The sequence below is a fragment of the Callorhinus ursinus genome, unplaced genomic scaffold (genome assembly GCF_003265705.2).
Source record: "Callorhinus ursinus isolate GAN/ISIS: 27379988/994484 unplaced genomic scaffold, GSC_fseal_2.0 scaffold51, whole genome shotgun sequence".
Lineage (NCBI taxonomy): Eukaryota > Metazoa > Chordata > Mammalia > Carnivora > Otariidae > Callorhinus > Callorhinus ursinus.
The window spans coordinates 3,282,071-3,299,757 of NW_027397113.1; the positions used below are offsets into that span (position 1 = coordinate 3,282,071).

General features: G+C 46.5%; 1 protein-coding gene across 10 annotated transcripts in view; it reads right to left on the reverse strand.

The window, feature by feature from the left end:
- Window positions 1-12,980: 12,980 nt before the first annotated feature.
- The window catches only part of PPP6R3 (protein phosphatase 6 regulatory subunit 3), a 139,184-nt gene continuing 134,477 nt past the window's right edge, over window positions 12,981-17,687 (reverse strand). For all 10 annotated transcript variants that reach the window (XM_025878418.2, XM_073883368.1, XM_025878417.2 and 7 more), the window contains one exon: window positions 12,981-15,214. In XM_025878418.2, coding sequence (XP_025734203.1) covers window positions 15,163-15,214 — 52 coding nt within the window. In that variant the 3' untranslated portion in view covers window positions 12,981-15,162. The remainder of the gene's footprint in view (window positions 15,215-17,687) is intronic.

Consider the following 17,687-nt stretch of genomic DNA (forward strand, 5'->3'; position numbering starts at 1 on the left):
GCAAAAGGAAAGGGGCTGGTAGACCGTGATTCAGATCTGATAAAGCCCCCCCCAGCCCAACGAGGCATTTCAGAGCAAAGATTGCCCAGTATTACAAATATTGAATCATTACGCTGCATACCTGAAACCAGTATAACATATCAATCATACTTCAATAAAAAAATTTTTTAACATTGCCCAATAGAACAGTTTCACGTTGGACTGAAGTGGCTGAGCTCCTACACCACTGTCTCATTCATCACTAAGGGTAGGGGAGCACACAAATACAAATGTGACCCTCGCTCCATCGCTGGCCCCACTGTAAAGCTGAGGCCTGCCACCCAACCACATTTCCCACAGTTGGTCCGCAGATCATGCTTTCTTAAAGATCTTTTTTTTACTTATTTGAGAGAGAATGAGAGAGAGAGAGAGAGAGAGAGAGAGAGAGCACATGAGAGGGGGGAGGGTCAGAGGGAGAAGCAGACTCCCTGCCGAGCAGGGAGCCCGATCCGGGATTCGATCCCAGGACTCCAGGATCATGACCTGAGCCGAAGGCAGTTGCTTAACCAACTGAGCCACCCCAGCGCCCCCAGATCATACTCTCTTGAAGAGGGAGCTGACTCAGCTCTGTTTCTGTCACTGACCACTCCTTGTGCTGCATGGATCCACTTTCTCATACATGTGTAGGAAGCAACCCCTCCAGGGCCTCTCTGTGAGGGGCAACTTAGAAGAGGGAAGTTAGTAGGATGAATTATAGCTTGACCATTGCCATAGTCTTGGGGCCACCATGGTCCCTAATCATCTCCTTCCTCCACTAACCATTCTAAATTCCCTACACTCAACTCCAACCTGTTGGCCTCAAGCTTCCCTGGTGGCCTGATCCAAACGCTGTTTCCTGATGATTGTGAGTCCCTGGTAACCATGCCCTTCTTGGGCTAGTTTGCTGCTCACACCCGTTCGCAGTCGGAGTGGGAAGAGGGAGTGCTGAGGAGTGCTCTCGTGGGGCACCGGAATTCCACACATATTCTTCCCTACTCACCTTGGCAACAACAGCCCCACCTTCTCCTGCTATTCAGAGCGATTTATCCTTCTCAGGATGGTGACTTCTTTTACAGCCTGCTGGCCTTGGGTCGGAAGCAGCCCAAAGTGCCCCAGACAGAAGCAGTAGTTTGTCATTTAGAGGGACACTTAGTCTATCCCCTGGCAAGCGAACACCCCCCCTTTGGGGCCAAGAACCTCTAAACCTGTAGAGCCAGGAGTTGTGGAGATGAAAAGCACAAAGTCGCTTGTGGGTCACTGGGAGTGATGCCAAATGAGCCACTCCTGCTTCCACCTCTTGGTTCCCAGGACAATGTATTCTTCCTATTGAGGATACTGTGCCATCTTTAAGATCTTTGATTCAATGTGTATGCCAAGTCCTGGATGATGGTGTCCCATCCTGATGGGCTACGCCTCCAAGTTTGTGCTTTGATTGTCCATTCAGGAGGCTATTCCAACATTCTACCAGTTTGATAGCTTCTGAATGGAAGATGCAACTGGTGGGTCTCTTGGACATGGGCCCATTCCCACATCTCCTTCACTGTATATATTTTTAAAGATTTTATTTATTTATTTATTTGCCAGAGAGAGAGAGAGAGAGAGAGAGAGAGGGAGAGTACAAGCAGGGGGAGTGGCAGGCAGAGGGAGAAGCAGGCTCCCTGCTAAGCAAGGAGCCCAATGCGGGACTCGATCCCAGGACCCTGAGATCATGACCTGAGCCGAAGGCAGACACTTAACCATCTGAGCCACCCAGGTGCCCTCTCTTTCACTATAAAGTGGGTTCCCTGGTCAGAAGCTATGTCATGAGAATCTATGCCCATAGGTCAGACATTCCATAAGCCCTTGGAGAGTGGCTCTGGCTGAGGCTCTGGAGCCAGGAAAGTCAAACCACACCCAGAAGAGGTGTCTATTTTTGTGCACACAACTGACCCACTATTGTCACCTTGCCACCAAGTGGCTGTTTGGTCTCCTGTTGTTAGCAGGTTGGACATTCAAATGGAGAAATAGCTAGGTCAGCCTTGGAAAGTAGGAATCCACACTGCTGGGTCCATGCACGCCCCCCATCCCTGCTGCTGTGACCACTTCATTCCTGTGCCCATCATTTTGGTGCTGGTGTGGCTGCTAATGATGGATAACATCAACTGGTTGAGTTATTTTGTCTGCTTGATTGTTCAGTGCCCTTTCCACTGAAGATGCTGGGCAGTACTATGTGATCCAAAGATCTTCACACTTTGTGTCCACTCCCAAAAGCCCATAGCATGCCTCTACTCCATACCTTCATATCTCGGATCATTCCGTTTTCCTCCTTCTAGGTCCTAAACCAGCAAGACAGGCCGTTTGGCATTGACCATGAATCTATGTATATTCTAACCTCGGGCTACTTCTTCTGCACAAAGTAAATGAGCAGCGCCACCCTATTGGGAAGATTTCCCTTGCTGTTGTCTTTCAAGGCCATCCTTTGACCTTGTCAGTTGCTGTGGTAATTGCAATCCCCTGGCTTCTGGTGGTTAAGTGCTACCACCTGACCTCCATTGCTTTGGGGCCCTCACATCTCATAGCCGTCATGGAGCCAAGTACCTTGTCATCAGCCAGTACCTTTCTGGCCGTGCTGAATGGTGTGATCTCTGGGCCTTCCTGGAACCATGTGGATTCCAGCATACCCATGTTCACAAGCCTTTCTCTGCCATATGCATGGCAACTCAGGCATTCCAGTTCAGGTCCATTTCTCAGCACGGGTCCTTGCTTTTGATAGGCTTCCAAGAAAGCTTATACCCTCTGCAGGGGCTCTTGACAGGGTGAGAAATTTTGGATCCCAAAAGGGTGCCCTCAAGTCAATAAATGCTCCCTTATCTAGTCTTATGTTCCGATTCCCTCACATGACCCTCAGGATCCATTCTCGTGGATAGCTCCTCAGTCCCTGTCAGCCTCCTGTATCATCAGGCCCAGTGGGGCGCTATACGGGCTATGCTGCGTCTTAACCGAGGCCTGAGCCTTGGCAGCCAGGAGAGGAAATGCTGTAGCTCCTGCAGGAGGCACCTGTTGCCCTGGGGAGAAATACCTCTGTATTTTCTTTACATACGGGGAAGGGTGGGCCACTTCTATAGACTCAGAGAAGTTTGAGGGGTCAAATTCTCCATAGGCACCCACCAAGGCGTCCTCATTCATGCGTCAGGGTCGTAGATTTTTCCCAACCAGATTTTCCCTGATATTGGCACAAAAGATCTGCCTCCACCAACATTCAACCATCTCAAGCGCAGCCACTCTGAACTTGGCTTTGGCTGACCTCCCACTGTGTGAGATGAAAGGCTCTGTAAGCTGCTCAAAAGCCCTGGCTCTCACATGTAGCTTGTGAATTGTCCCCACTTCTCATTACCTAGCCGAGGGGTCTCGTTGCAGCTTCGTAACACCTACCCGTTTCCACGATCCTTAGAGCCCTACTCCCACCACTCTGCACATTTCCAGTGCCTGTCATCACTCCGTGAGAGCATTTCCCCCACCAGCTCGTTCTTTCAAGACCCCGCTGGCCCATGCTCCGCCCCAGCCGGGCCAGGGGTGAGCCGGTCCCTCATCTCCAGCTCACCACCTTCTTTCCTGAACCATTCTTGCTGTTGACTGCTGGGTTCTCCAGGAAGCAGACACCGAGACAGAGTTAGGAATACAAAGGGCCTACTGACCAGGAAAGGAACAAGGATGAATTTAGGTTGGATGGGGTCTATTTCCGCCAGTGGGGAGCCAGAGCCCTGGGACAAAGATTGTTGTTTAGAGAGGTCCTCCGGCAGAGAAGGCTAGGACCTGGTACCACCACCTGGGCTGAGGGCCAGTAGAGCAGGGCTGAGGAGAGAAAGGTGAAGCAGGCCGTGAAGGAGCTGTTTGCTGCAGGTCATCATCCGGTGCCTTTCCTTGAAGAACATCACATCCTTTCAAAGGGGAGCCGAGCAGCACATCTCTGTGCCTGCTATAATCAAGTGTAATTCTTTTTTACTCTAGTAACCTTTTAAAAAAAAGATTTTATTCGTTTATTTGAGGCGGGGGAGCACAAGCTGGGGGAGGGGCAGAGGGAGGAGAAGCAACTCCCCGCTGAGCAGGGAGCCCGACGTGGGACTCAGTCCCAGGACCCAGAGATCATGACCTGAGCCCAAGGCAGACTTAACTAACTGCGCCGCCCAGCGCCGCTCCCCTCATAACTTCTAGTTACACTTATGGGTTTTTTTGTTTGTTTTTGTTTTTGTTTTCGGTGGTGGCCCTAGAGAGTACAGTCCACATCTTTATCAGAGGATAGTGAGGGTATTTTCACCACTAACTAGATAATGCCAGGACTTTGAAAGGCAAACTGTGTACCTTCTTCCGCCTTCTGTGTTGTAGTCATCTGTCTCTTGTTTAAAAATGTGAAGTTCTTCACTAGTGAAATTAGACATTTCTTGATTGAAAACATTTTTTGAATTGTGGTAAGAATGCTTAATATGAGACCTATGCTTCTAACGCTTTTAAGTGCAGAATAATCATTGTTGACCAAAGGTACAGTGTTGTACGGATCTCTAGAGCTTATTCATCTTGCTTCACCGAAACATGCCCACTGATGAGTACCTCCTGCAGCCCCCGGCTTATCTACGAGGAATCACACAATATGTATCTTTCTGTGACCGGCTTCTTTCATTTAGTATAATGTCCTCAAGGTTCGTCCATGTTGTCCTAGACTGCAGAATTTCCTTGTTTTAACAGGCTGAATAGTATTCCATTGTACATATATGCCATATTTTCTTTATCCATTCACCTGTCAATGGACATCCGTTACTTCCACATATTGGCTACTGTGACTAATGTTGCCATGAACATGAGAGCACTAATATCTCTTTGAGATCCTAATTTCAATTTTTTTTGGGTAAATACCCTGATGTGAGATTGCTGGATGATATGATAGTTCTAGTTTTTCATTTTTGAGCAGCCTCCACATGGTTTTCCATAGTAGTTGCACCATTTTGCATTCCTGCAAACGATGTGCGAGGGTTCCAGTTTCTCCACTCCTCTCCAACAGTTGTCCTTTGATTTTTTTTTTTTCTTTATGAGAGCCATCTTGGTATCTTGTTGTGGTTTTGATTGGCATTTCCCTGATGATGAGTGATGGTCAGCATTTTTTTCATATACCTATCTGCGTGTTGTCTTTGGAGAAATGTGTATTCAAGTCCTTTGGCTATTTCTTAATCTGGTTATTAGCTCTCTCTACTACTGAGTTGTAGGAGTTCCTATACATTTCGGAGAGTAACCCCTTATCAGATATATGGTTTGCAAACACTTCCTCCCATTCCTAGATGCTTTTTCATTTTGTTGTTTCTTTTGCTGCGCAGCTTTTTAGTCTGATGTAATCCCATTTGTAATTTTTGTTCTTGTTGCCTGTACTTTTGGTGTCCTCTCCATGAAATCATTGCCAAGACCAATGTCATGAAACTTTAACCCTGTGTTTTCTTCTAGGACTTTAACGGTTGCAGGTCTTAACAATTGAAATCTTTGATCTATTTTCAAGTTTATTTTTGTGTATGGTGTAAGGTGAGAGTTCAACTTCATTCTTGCAGGTGGATATCCAGTTGTCCCAACACTATATTAATCCAAGTATATATTTTTTTAAAGATTTTATTTATTTATTTGAGAGAGAGAATGAGAGATAGAGAGCACGAGAGGGAAGAGGGTCAGAGGGAGAAGCAGACTCCCCGCTGAGCAGGGAGCCCGATGTGGGACTCGACCCCGGGACTCCAGGATCATGACCTGAGCCGAAGGCAGTCGCTTCACCAACTGAGCCACCCAGGCGCCCAATCCAAGTATATTTTCAACCCCCCAAGACACAGACACATTCATTTCTTTTCACCACTTATTTCCCTTCCTGGTGTTCTCCCCTCCAGCTGGGAGGATTTCCTTCTACCAGGAACACTCCTTTTAATGCAGCTCTGTTGGTGTTTAAGTCTCGAGTTTTTGTTTTTCTGAAAAGGTTTTTATTTTGCTTTCATTTTGGAGGATAATTTGCTAAGCGTAGAGTTCCAGGTTGGCACTTCTCTCAGCGCGTAAATGTCACTCTCCACACCTTCTTGCTTTCATCAGTTACACTGAAAGTACCGTGTCTATTGAAGACAATGTCTTTTTCTCTGGGGTTTGGTGGTGTCGCCATGACGTGGCCAGTTGTGGTTCTCTTTGCATTTATCCTCCTTGGCATCCAGAGAGTTTATTGAATGTAAAGCTTTATATCTTTTGGTTAATTCTGGAAAAGTCTTGTTGGTGTTTTCTTCCACCCCATTGTTTCCCCTTTGCTTTCTGGGACTCCAAATACATGTATGTTATGTTTTTGCTGTGTCCTCTATTTCTCTTAGGTGCTTTTCTGGATTTTCCACCCTTTCCCTCTCCACACTTGTCTTCATGTTTTCTACAGGCCTATCATAAGTTCCTAAATCTTATCTTCTGCTTTGTCCAATCCGCTTTTAAATTCATTTATGGGCTTCCTAATTCCAATTACTGTACCTTTCGGTTTTAGAATTTCCATTTGATTTTTTTTGGTAATAGATAATTTCTTTGGTAAAATTCTCCAATCGGACACCTATTGTGTTGAATATGTTAATAGTTTAAAATCTGAAATCTCCAAGATCTGGATCACCTGCTTTCTCCAATTTTCAATCACTTGGCCTATGTTGTCTTCCAGCACATCCAAGTTTTTATTCAATGCCAACACTGTATGGAAAATGGTAGCGGCTTTTTGGATGGTTCAGTTGTCCTTGTGAGGGAATTTGTTTCTTCCAGTAGATAAGACTGCTCTGTCTCTGCTGTCCCCTTACTCCTGGAGTGTTGTTCTTCAGTGGTTTCAACATGCTTATGAGTCCCTCCTCCTCTGAAATCCTTAAACTCCAATTTTGCCTCCCCAATACCGAGCTGCCTAGACTCTTCTTAGCCTCTTAGTTTCTTAGCTGCCATTTTTTCTTTTTTTTTTTTTAAAGATTTTTTATTTATTTATTTGACAGAGAGACACAGCGAGAGAGGGAACACAAGCAGGGGGGAGTGGGAGAGGGAGAAGCAGACTCCCCGCGGAGCAGGGAGCCCGATGCGGGGCTCGGTCCCAGGACCCCGTGATCATGACCTGAGCCGAAGGCAGACGCCTAACGACTGAGGCACCCAGGCGCCCTTCTGAGCTGCCGTTTTCTGCTTGGCTTTTTAGCGTCTCTCCCTGCATAGCTTAGGAATCACCAAAGGCCTTGAGAGGTAAGTAGTGAAGGTCAGGCTCACTTATGTTTGTTTCCTCCAGTATCTTGTGCCTTCAGTCTTGGCCTCCTTCATAGCCCTTCACTCCAATTTTTGTCTTCCCAGCCCTGTAAATGCTGAAAGCTCTGAGCCTCTGCTTTCTGCTGCGCCTCATGCTACTTAAGCAGCAAACTTCTCAAGGTGGAAAGTGGCATGAATGTCAGGTTTACTTGGATGCGTGTCCTTTCTTTTTAGGACCCTGGCCTTTGAGCACATGCAGCCTATCTCTCCACTCATTGCATTCAAACAGCGAGATTTTAGAGGTTTTGTTGCTGTCTGCAGGATGTTTAAACTGATAAAAATCACTCCGATAGCTGAAAATAGAAGTCCCTTTCCTTGCATTTCTAGTAACTGCTTAGCTGCTGTATTTATGGTTTGATGCACAGTCCCTTAACCCTACCCAGCAGTTTTAACTTTAAATCCCACTTTGCTTGAAATTGTCTTTTGTTTGCATTTTCCTCTACTTTTTATTTTCAGCTTTTGTCATTTTTATGATTTTCATATAAATAACATATTGCTGGTTTTATTTTCAACCTGTCTGACCATCGGTCTTTTAAAAAGAGAATCTAGATTTGATGTAACAACTTATATCCTTTTCTTATTTTTGTTTGGGAGGAACCTGGAAGTTCAGAAATAGGTGAGAATTACAATGTGGAAGACTAATGAAGAACACCTGGTTAGAAAGTCCAGCTTGAGGGGCGCCTGGTGGCTCAGTCAGTTAAACTGCTGCCTTGGCCTCAGGTCATGGTCTTGGGGTCCTGGGATGGAGCCCCGCATCGGGCTCCCTGCTCGGTGCGGAGTCCGCTTCTTCCTCTCCCTCTGCTGCTCCCCCTGCTGTGCTCTCTCGCTCAAGCACTCTCTCAAAGAAATGAATACAATCTCTATTAAGAAAAAAGAAAAGAAAGACCAGCTTGAGACGTGTGGCCAAATGGGCCTGTAAATACTTCACTCCTGATGTAGAATCATTTGCCTAACTACTTGCAGAGACAACCACAGGTCTTGTCCAGAGGGACAGCTTATACATAAACAGACTAGAACGTACTCCTGGGTAGGCCCGCAAATGGGAGAAAAAGCACTCAAGGCATTGAACCAACGATGTAGCTCCTTTCCAAATTAAATACATCACTCCCCCCTCCCCTAAGAGTGAGATTCAAGAGAGGCCAGAGTGTCAGAGTAGCACTAAGATCCCACAGAGAAATATGAGGTCGGGAGAAAGAGCAATTACCCAAGTATTACTCATTCGTTGGTCCTTTTAACCCCTTAGACTTAACCATGAAGCTACGGTCAGCCGTGGGTGTGGCTGTCTCCCAAGGGAGGGGGGGGCAGAGGTGGGACAGTTCTGGCCCCACCTTCATGCCTCTCCCTCGCTGCAAACTACTGTTCCCTCACGTTTCTTCCCGCCACAAAAGGTTGGTTGTACAGTTTTAGTGAAGATTATAAATAGTGCCTACCCCCCCTCTAACCTTCTAAAGTACCCCTTTGGAGAGAAGACACAGCAAACACGTGGATTCAAAACATTCGTTTTCTTAATGAGCCTGTTTTGAAGGACATGGTTGGGGTGTTTCCTAACATTTGATCCTTGGGTTAGAGACATCTACCCACCTGGCACAGGCAGCACTGAACAAATGCAAACCTCTCCCTCCACAAGGACAGAAAGACGATTGCATGGGAAGGGGCAACCCCGAATGTGTCATGGCAGACAAATCCTGGCTGGATTCCAGAAAACACCAACCCAAGCATGCTCAGATACTCTTCTCAAATCCACCAAGATCTGGCCCCTTCTCCTGTGCTGCGGAGGGAGGGCAATTCCCTGGTCACCATGTGACACGGGCAATGTGTCCTCCCTAACCGTGTTTAGTGTTTGCTTTACTTTTTGCTCCTTTTCCTTATCTTAGAAAAAGTTTAAGGTATAAATTACACATAATTAAGTGCATAGGTTTTAGGTGTTGAGTTCGGTGGGTTTTGACAAATGTCTACACTCATGTAACCTCTATCACACAAGGTACTGATTTCCATTATCCAGAAAGTTTCCCTGGGCCCCTTCACAGCCAATCCCTCCCTTCTGCTTCAGGAGCAAAACCGTGTTCTGATTTCTAGCACTGTCATTCAGTCTGACTGGTTCTAGAGCTTCATAAAAAGCACGCTTACTTGTATGTTCTTGCTCCTTTCCCTCGACATTTTCAAGATTGATAATAGTACGTTGCATTTAACATAGTTCATTCCCATTTATTGCTGAGTGATATTCTATTGTATTAATATGCCATAACCTGCTTATCCATTTTCCTGCTGTTGGACCTGTTTTCTTAATCTTTTGTCATTTTGAATAAAGCAACAATAAACATGCTTGTGTATCTGTTGTGGACCTATATTTCTCCTGGGTGAATATCTAGTAGAATTGCCGAGTCCTAAGGCAGAAGTATCCCCAATTTAAAAAATTGTAAACTTGCCCAACAGATTTCCACACTGGATGCGTTATTTTAGACAGCAACGTGAGTCCTAGCTGCTCTACATTCTCATTATACTTGGTATTGTCAGGTTTGTTTGTTTGTTTGTTTGTTTTAATCTTAGCCATTCTATCAGATGGGAAATGGTATCTTTTTGTGGTTTTAATTTGCATTCCCGGATGACTAGTGACTCTGAACAACTTTTCATGTTCTTCTTGGGCCACTTGTGTACCTTCTTTGTGATGATCTGTTCAAGTCTCTTGCCCATTTGTTAAACTGGGTTTTCCATCTTATTTTTGATTTGCATTTTTCTATCTTCAGGGCAGGAGTCCTTTCAGGGCACACACGTTATTTTCTTCGTGGCAGTCCAGGGCTTACCCGTTCATTTTGAAGAGCAGAAAAACTTCACCGTCGTAAAAGCCCACTATATTTTCTTCTGTGACCTGTGCTTTGTGTCCCAAGAAAACTTTGCCCATTCCAAAGCAGTTTAGATATTTCTCTTTTCTTTTAGAAGCTGAAGTGCTTATATTTAGACCTGTAACCTATTTTGGATTAGTTTTTGTACAAGGTGGACAGTAGGAGTCAACGTTCATTTCTTCCCATACAAATACCCAGTCTCTGGTTATGGGCTGCCAAGACTTTCCTCATGCTACCTTAGCAATGCTGCTGAGAGCCAACGGACTGTGCGTTTGTGGTTTCCTTTGCAGATTCTATTTCCTTCATCTATTTCAGGGACTGGCCACTTTTCTCTATAAAGGGCCAACAGTCAGTATCCTGGGGTTTGCGGGCCCCATGGTCTCTGTGGCAACAACGCAACTCTGCCAGTGGATCATGAGAACAGCCAATCGGGGGTCAGGTCCAGTAGCAGGTGGGGACAGTCCCAGAAGTCGTCCACAGGCCTCTACTCCTGTTGGCTGACTCATCAAATTTAATTCTCCCACATGCACCGATCCGCTTCAGAATGGTTTTGAGCAGTATTCAGCAGTCTTTGTCAACTAACATTTCTATTGTTCGACTGGCTACCAAACATTCCATGCAGCTAGTCTCCATGTGATGCGCTAGTCTGAAATTAAATCTCAAATTCTAAGGAAAAAAAATACCAAAAGGCTTTGACTAGTAGTGTACTATAGCAACAGCTAATATCAAGTGCATGTGTACAGTCAAGCATTATTCTGTTATATATTTAAGCGCGTTACACTTAATCTTTACAACTCCGTTACTCTAGGCATCCTTGGAAAAAACCAGTTCACATCTGTGCACTCCTTGTGCGTGTGTAAAACGATAGTTTTCTTGCACATAAAATCGCTGTGAAGTAAAGTGAATGCACATAAGCAGTGAGCACAGAGCCCGGCCTAGAGTAAGAACTCCATTTTATGTGAACAAGAAGAGAATCCTACAGGAAAATCATAACCAAAGCAAACCAAGCGCCTCACCTAAGGCAGTGTGCAGCACTGCCAGGCGCGGTGGTCCTCGCCTTTGACGCCTGCGCAACAGAAGGGGGGGTGGCTCACCACAGCAAAGGCAGCACCGTGTCACCTGTTTTGGGGTAAGTACTGAGTAGCTGGTCGAGATGGTGAGGACAAAGGAAGCCAGCTTATGCTGAATGCTGAAAATTAATGACTGAAAAGGGATGAACATGGATGGGGCAGGATCCAGAGAGGAAAGTGCATCAAGGTAAAGAACGAACACGGGGTGTGCCAGGAGTCAAACAAATCAACTCAAGCCTGTCACTGGAGCGCAAGAGCAGCCAACCCCAGCGTATGCACACACGGGAAGAGCTGCTTGTGAGCCCAGCGGGTGGGCCCGAGCAGGCACATGGGAGGCAGCGGACCTTGGAGCCATCTGACCGGAGAGAAGGTGCTTGAGCTTTCAGGAGGCAGCAGTTTTAAGTAAGACAGCAGGCTCAAAGCCAGGATTAGAAAGGTTAGCCTGTGACATTACGGGGCTGAGAAGTGGGCGAAGGGTTAACACTAACGTTTAGTAAGCACTTACCACAGGCAAGAACTATTCTATCTACTTTTAGGCTTGTACACTTGTTCCTATCAAGTCCCACCTGGCAGGAAAAGCAGCTGAGACAGAGAGAAGTCAGCCCCCACGAGTGACCGTGAGCCCCTGGCCCCGGAGCCCTGCTCACGATCGTGCACTGAGAGGGCTGCAGAGCCCCGGAGTGGAGGCAGGTGCCTGGACCAGCCAAGAGGGCCCTGGTGACAGGCGGGCTCTGGGGGAGCAGGAACCACGCTTCTTTATGTGAACAGGTGGAAGGAGTGCGAAAACTGAGCAGCTGTGAAGCAGCACCATATGTGAAACATCATTCTGGAGCACCTGTGAAATTTTACCACCAAAGAGTTACTGGTAGGGCTGGAGCCCGAGAAATGCAGATTGGAGAAGTGCAACCCACGGAGCAGGCGAGAAGCTACAGGAGCAGATAACCATCGGAAGAGCTAGTGGCAGTGCTCGAGAGGTCAGCAGAAGTAAACCCACGGAGCACCTGTGCGTCGGACACGGACGGTTCCGGGTGCTTGGATGACAGCTGTGGGCAAGACGAGCCCCCGGCCCAGGGACGGCATACCCTGACCTCGGGATCTGGTAGACAGCCCGAGAGCTTTATGTCAGGAAGCCCTGACCCCTAGAAATCAATGTGCTGTAGCAGCCATGTCCACAACAGCCGAACGATGGAGAGCGCCCAGATGTCCATCAACAGATGACTGATAAAGAAGTGGTGTGTACACACACACACACACACACACACACACACACAGGAATATTAGTCATCAAAAAGAATGAAATCCTGCCATTTGCAACAACGTGAAAGAACTAGAGGATATTATGCTAAGTGAAATATAAGTCAGAGAAAGACAAGTATCAGATGATTTTACTCATGTGTGGAATTTAAGAAACAAAACAGAGGAGCAAAGGGGAAGAGAAGGAAAAGTAAGACGGAATCAGACAAACCGTGAGACTCAACTCTAGGAAACAAACTGGGTTTGCTTGGGCTGCTGGAGGGGAGGTGGGGGGGGCTGGGGTGACTGGGTGACGGGCATTAAAGAGGGCACTTGATGTCATGAGCACTGGGTGTTGTATGCTGATGAATCACTGACCTCTACTTCTGAAGCTAGTAATACACTATGTTAACTAAATTGAATTTAAATAAAAAATTAGAAACAGTAAAAAAAAAAAAAAAGGATCGAACGGTGACCCCACACACCTTGTCTGGTTATTAAAGCCCAAGCAAGGTACAAGAGAAGATTTCTAGAAACAAGGAATCAGGCTTTATTTTTGTTGTAGTTATTTTTAATACAGGTACTGTACTGTAGACATCGGTTAGTCTCGCAATTCAGTATGGCCGACACACAGAAACTAGAGACGAGACTAAATTAGAGTGTACTTTTACTCCTGGCCTTGGGCTGGCCCCGCAACAGACTTTCTTCTTTCCACCCTCATGCCCTTCCCCTGCCACGTAAGACGAGCTAAACAAAACACTACTCCAAAGAAAAACCTCAAGTGCTCGGGCGTCAGCAGTAGGTGGGGTGACAAGGATGCGGTGTTACCTTGCGTGGGATGGAGAAGCCAACCAAATCCAAATGGCGTGGAGGGAGCAGTGTGCCAGCCCTGGAGCCAAGCGCCGATGGTGGCCGGCAAGACTCCACCAGGCGAGACAAGAGCATACCAGCCGCCAGCGGTCCCCAAGGTCCTGTGTCACAGAGTCAGCATCCTTGAGACAAGTCAAAGGAGCCCTGTCCTCTGGCGGCGCTAGGTCCCAGAGGACAATGCACGAGGACAGTCTCTTCTGAGAAGCTCACAACAGAAAGGGTTCCTGAGGAGGCGCACAAAGGCCCCGTGAGGCACCCCTGCCATCCGTCCCAGGGCGTACCGCCAACTCCACCGTCCTCGAGCGCTAGGTCGGCCTTGGGAAGCCTCACACAGAATTTCAACACCATTTACAATGGAGAAGTAAGTAAGAAATAAGGCATTAAACATTTGATTTTTTTTTATTTCCATATGCAATGTAATGTTTAGGCACGCTGCTTGGGATGCTAGTTCTAGAAAAATCGTTGGCCATTATTCAGAATATCCTTTTGGTTTTAAATACTGGTCAGGACAAACAAATGATGTAAAAATACGTGAACAGTTTTCTATTACAGAAATGAAAACCTGATCTGCATCTAAAAGTGCAAGGTGAAGAAATTTAACCCTTTCCCCAGACGATATGGCAATATACGATATATTGCTTCAGCTGTTTGAGAAGGCTGTGATGTATTTTTATATTGACATAGAAAATTATAAATTACATTGAATTAGTATCCATAATCACTATATATATATACACAAACCAGTTCTAAAAAAATACACTGGTTTAGAATTTATGCGTGGAAACCTCACAAGGTACAGGAGAACAATTCCCATGCTTAGGTGCCAGGTTCTGATTTCTAGTTGGAAACACTAGCCTGTAAAATGAACGCGCTCTAATCCATCTGCAGCACAAGCATTCTTCAACTGGCCTGCCTGATATGGTTTAGGTTTGTTAATAGGCAAATTGCTCAGAAATGTTCATTGGTGATGCTTGTTAACAAGGTAAATTTTGGTGAATGGGTTAAAAGGCAGAGGAACTACCAAAACAAAACAAAAAACAAAAACAAAAAACAAAATAACTCAAACCACAAGCCATGTACACTCCAAATAGTCTAGTGTTTCACCTGTAGGAATAACCATTTCAAGCAAACAAGACTTTAACAGAACATATGGCTTTACAATAACATCAATTTATCAACTAAGTTGTAGCAATAAATACTTAATCTCTACCAATAGACTTACATTTTTTGATCCGTTTAAAACAATACAGAAAACAGTTACCAATCAAAAACTGGTTATAAAAAGAACACCAAATATTTCTTATTCAAAATCACGTTTGTAAGTTAGAACAACCAAAATAACACTTAGAGGGCATTTCAACCCTACAACTCCTTGCCAGCCTGGAAGAGAAATGAATTCAGAATTTTGTACAAGGTGAAAAATGTATGAAAACTGCCTAATACTTTGGTCACACTAATAATTGTCAAATAGTTATGTTTCAAATACAATAGATCTGTGTATTCACTTTTATAAAACTATTCTTACAGCCATTTTAACTATAGTATTACTACTATTATTACATGGGTGGCACGATCTTATTTCACAGGCTACCCATTATTTAGAACAATACAATATAAACATACGCAAAAATTCTTGGTATTTGTCAATGTGCAATATTTTTACACTTCTGGATTTCTCTGTACAATGTCTTAGAATCTAGAATATAAAGGTTGCTGGTCCTGATCCCTTGCAGAGTGAGTGCAGCAGTGACGGCCTGGTGGGCTCCAGGTGAAGTCTCCAGAGGCCCCGAGCGGTGGCGGCCTGCGGTCCTCAGTCAGCAGCAAGCAGGGGTCACTCATCATACGGGGCCGTTGACGGACGTGTCGCCTGGCATGCTTGGCTGGTCAGTCCTGCGGAGGAAGAGACACACATCTCAGGCACTTAAAGCAGAAACAAACGTGGGTTAGCTCCCCAAGGGCGGGAACGTTAATTTTAATACTGTTATGCAACGTCTAACACGAAGCCCGGCACTTAGGAGCTACTTCAGGGAATGCTTCATAAACGCATTTATGGAAAACTCCAGGAAATCCAACAGGTTCTAAGCTTCACCTTAGCCGTGGCCAACAGGCATTTAGCAAGGGCTGCAGCAGAGCCGAGCTCCACGAAACCATCCCACCTCAGCTTCTTAGAAGCACAGGTAGACACTAGGTCAGTGGTTTTTACTGTTGCTCCCAGACCCGTCACGAGCCACATGCTCATTTCCTCCTTCAAACAGCTTTTTATTTGTTCCATATATTGGAATCCACATAAAATTTCACTTGAAAAGCAGGATTCTTCTACTGAAAGAGGGGGGAAAAAAAAAAGGCTTGTAAACAAGACCAACTCTTGAAACCAGGTGTGCACTTTTACAAATGTGCTCCCGCCAGGCAAGCGTTAGGGCTGAAGTTGGGAGCACATAAGAGAGAATGCTAGGGGCGCCTGGGGGCGCTCAGTCGGTTAAGCCCCCGACTGTTGGTTTTGGCCAGGTCATGATCTCAGGGTTGTGAGATGGAGCCCCCGTCAGGAGCCAGCTTAAGATTCTCTTTCCCGGGGCGCCTGGGTGGCTCAGTTGTTAAGCATCTGCCTTCGGCTCAGGTCATGATCCCAGGGTCCTGGGATGGAGCCCCGCATCGGGATCCCTGGTCGGCGGGAAGCCTGTTTCTCCCTCTGCCTCTCCCCCCCGCTTGTGTTCCCTCTCTTGCTGTGTCTCTGTCAAATAAATAAATAAAATCTTAAAAAAAAAAAAAAAAAAAAAGATTCTCTCCCCCTCTCCCTCCACCCCGTGTGCCCTCCCTTCCCTCTCGAAAGAAAGAGAAGAGGGAATGCTAAATGAACGGTGTGGTGGCAGATACACAAATTCAACCTTCCTGCTTAAACACAGAAGAGTCTTGGCGGCATTTCCAGAATTTACAAAGCCGGCTTGGGAAAGGGCACTTAGAGAGGCACTGGGAAGCACACAGGGTGCTTCTGGATCAGCTCGCAACTCACGAGCCCAAGGCTTCAGACACCCGCCAACTTTAGACAGAGAGCCAGGAAGCTGGCTCCAGGAGCAATGCACTCTGGTGACATTCACAGTGTCTGAGAGGCAGGGGAACTGGGGTTCTGCCAGCAGACACACCGGGTACAGATCGCACTATCACTCCTCACAAGCTGCTGGGTCTCAAGTGCATTTTCTCCCCTCTCCCAGATCAGCTCCTCCCCCTGTGAAAAGGGGACAACAATCCCCACTGAAGGGGGGTGAGTATGTGACGGGTGCCGAGTGCCTGGCATACTGGCCGGCACAGGTATCGCACGTGCTCGATCCACGGTAGTTAAACATTAAATTCCGTGGCCGTGCAATGGAACCCCAGGGCTCATGATAACCTGGTTGTGACAGGAACCATGTGGGGAAGAGGGCATCGGGCAAGTCCCAATGGCTCTCTCTACCTCCCGTACTTCACTCTTAGGGCACAGATGGGGTGCGCTGGACCACTTACCTCCTCCCCGCCATCACAGCGGCCCAATGTCACCTTCTGAGCGGCCTTCCTCCACCGTCCCATCTAAGTGGGACTCCTGATCTCCCGTGCAGCTGTCCCGATTCTTCAGCAGCACCTCTTTCTACACGTCCCTCTATCATCTGGGGGTCTTTTGTGCCCCCCCCGGCCGGCCTAGACCACTGGCTGCCACACTTTCATGTGTTGGATGGACAGATGGGTGGACGTGTGGACACAGGGATGCCCTCCTGTTTGTCCCCCGTGCTCCCCCCCGACCACCTCAGTCTGGCAGATTGAGAGGTAGGGCTCTTCACACCAAGACGTCTCTAGGCGGGTAGAAGAGCAAGTGGGTTCCCCTAAAGCAAGTAATTCTGCCTTCCAGAGAGCCAAGGAAATGATCCCAGAGCCTCTTGTATCATTTACGTCTGAGGAACAAAGAGTCCTGAAGCAACTCCAAATTGGAATAGACCTGGACTGTCCTGCCTTCAAGCAGTTCTCAATATAAAGGAAATTTGTAGGTAGAAACCAGGGAGATGACATAACTGACTAGAAATAAGATCCTACAAAATGCCTTTGAAAAAACATCCACTGAAAACCCCAGGCAAAAAAGGTGACTTGCCCAGAACACTTCGAAGCGTACCTGGGGCCGGGCCCCTCAACACGGGAGTGTCACCATGCCTCCTCCTCCCAAAGCCTCGCTAGAGCCAACACGCTCAAACGGTCCTTATAATTGTTTTATACGCCAAGAAGGCTTTTTTTTTTTTTTTTTTAAATCACAGAAGCAAACCCCTCATGCTGGCTACAATTCCCATGAGAGAAACAAAAAGCAGGGTTTGCCCCACTAAAGAGGTTTGCCAACCAGTGAACAGAG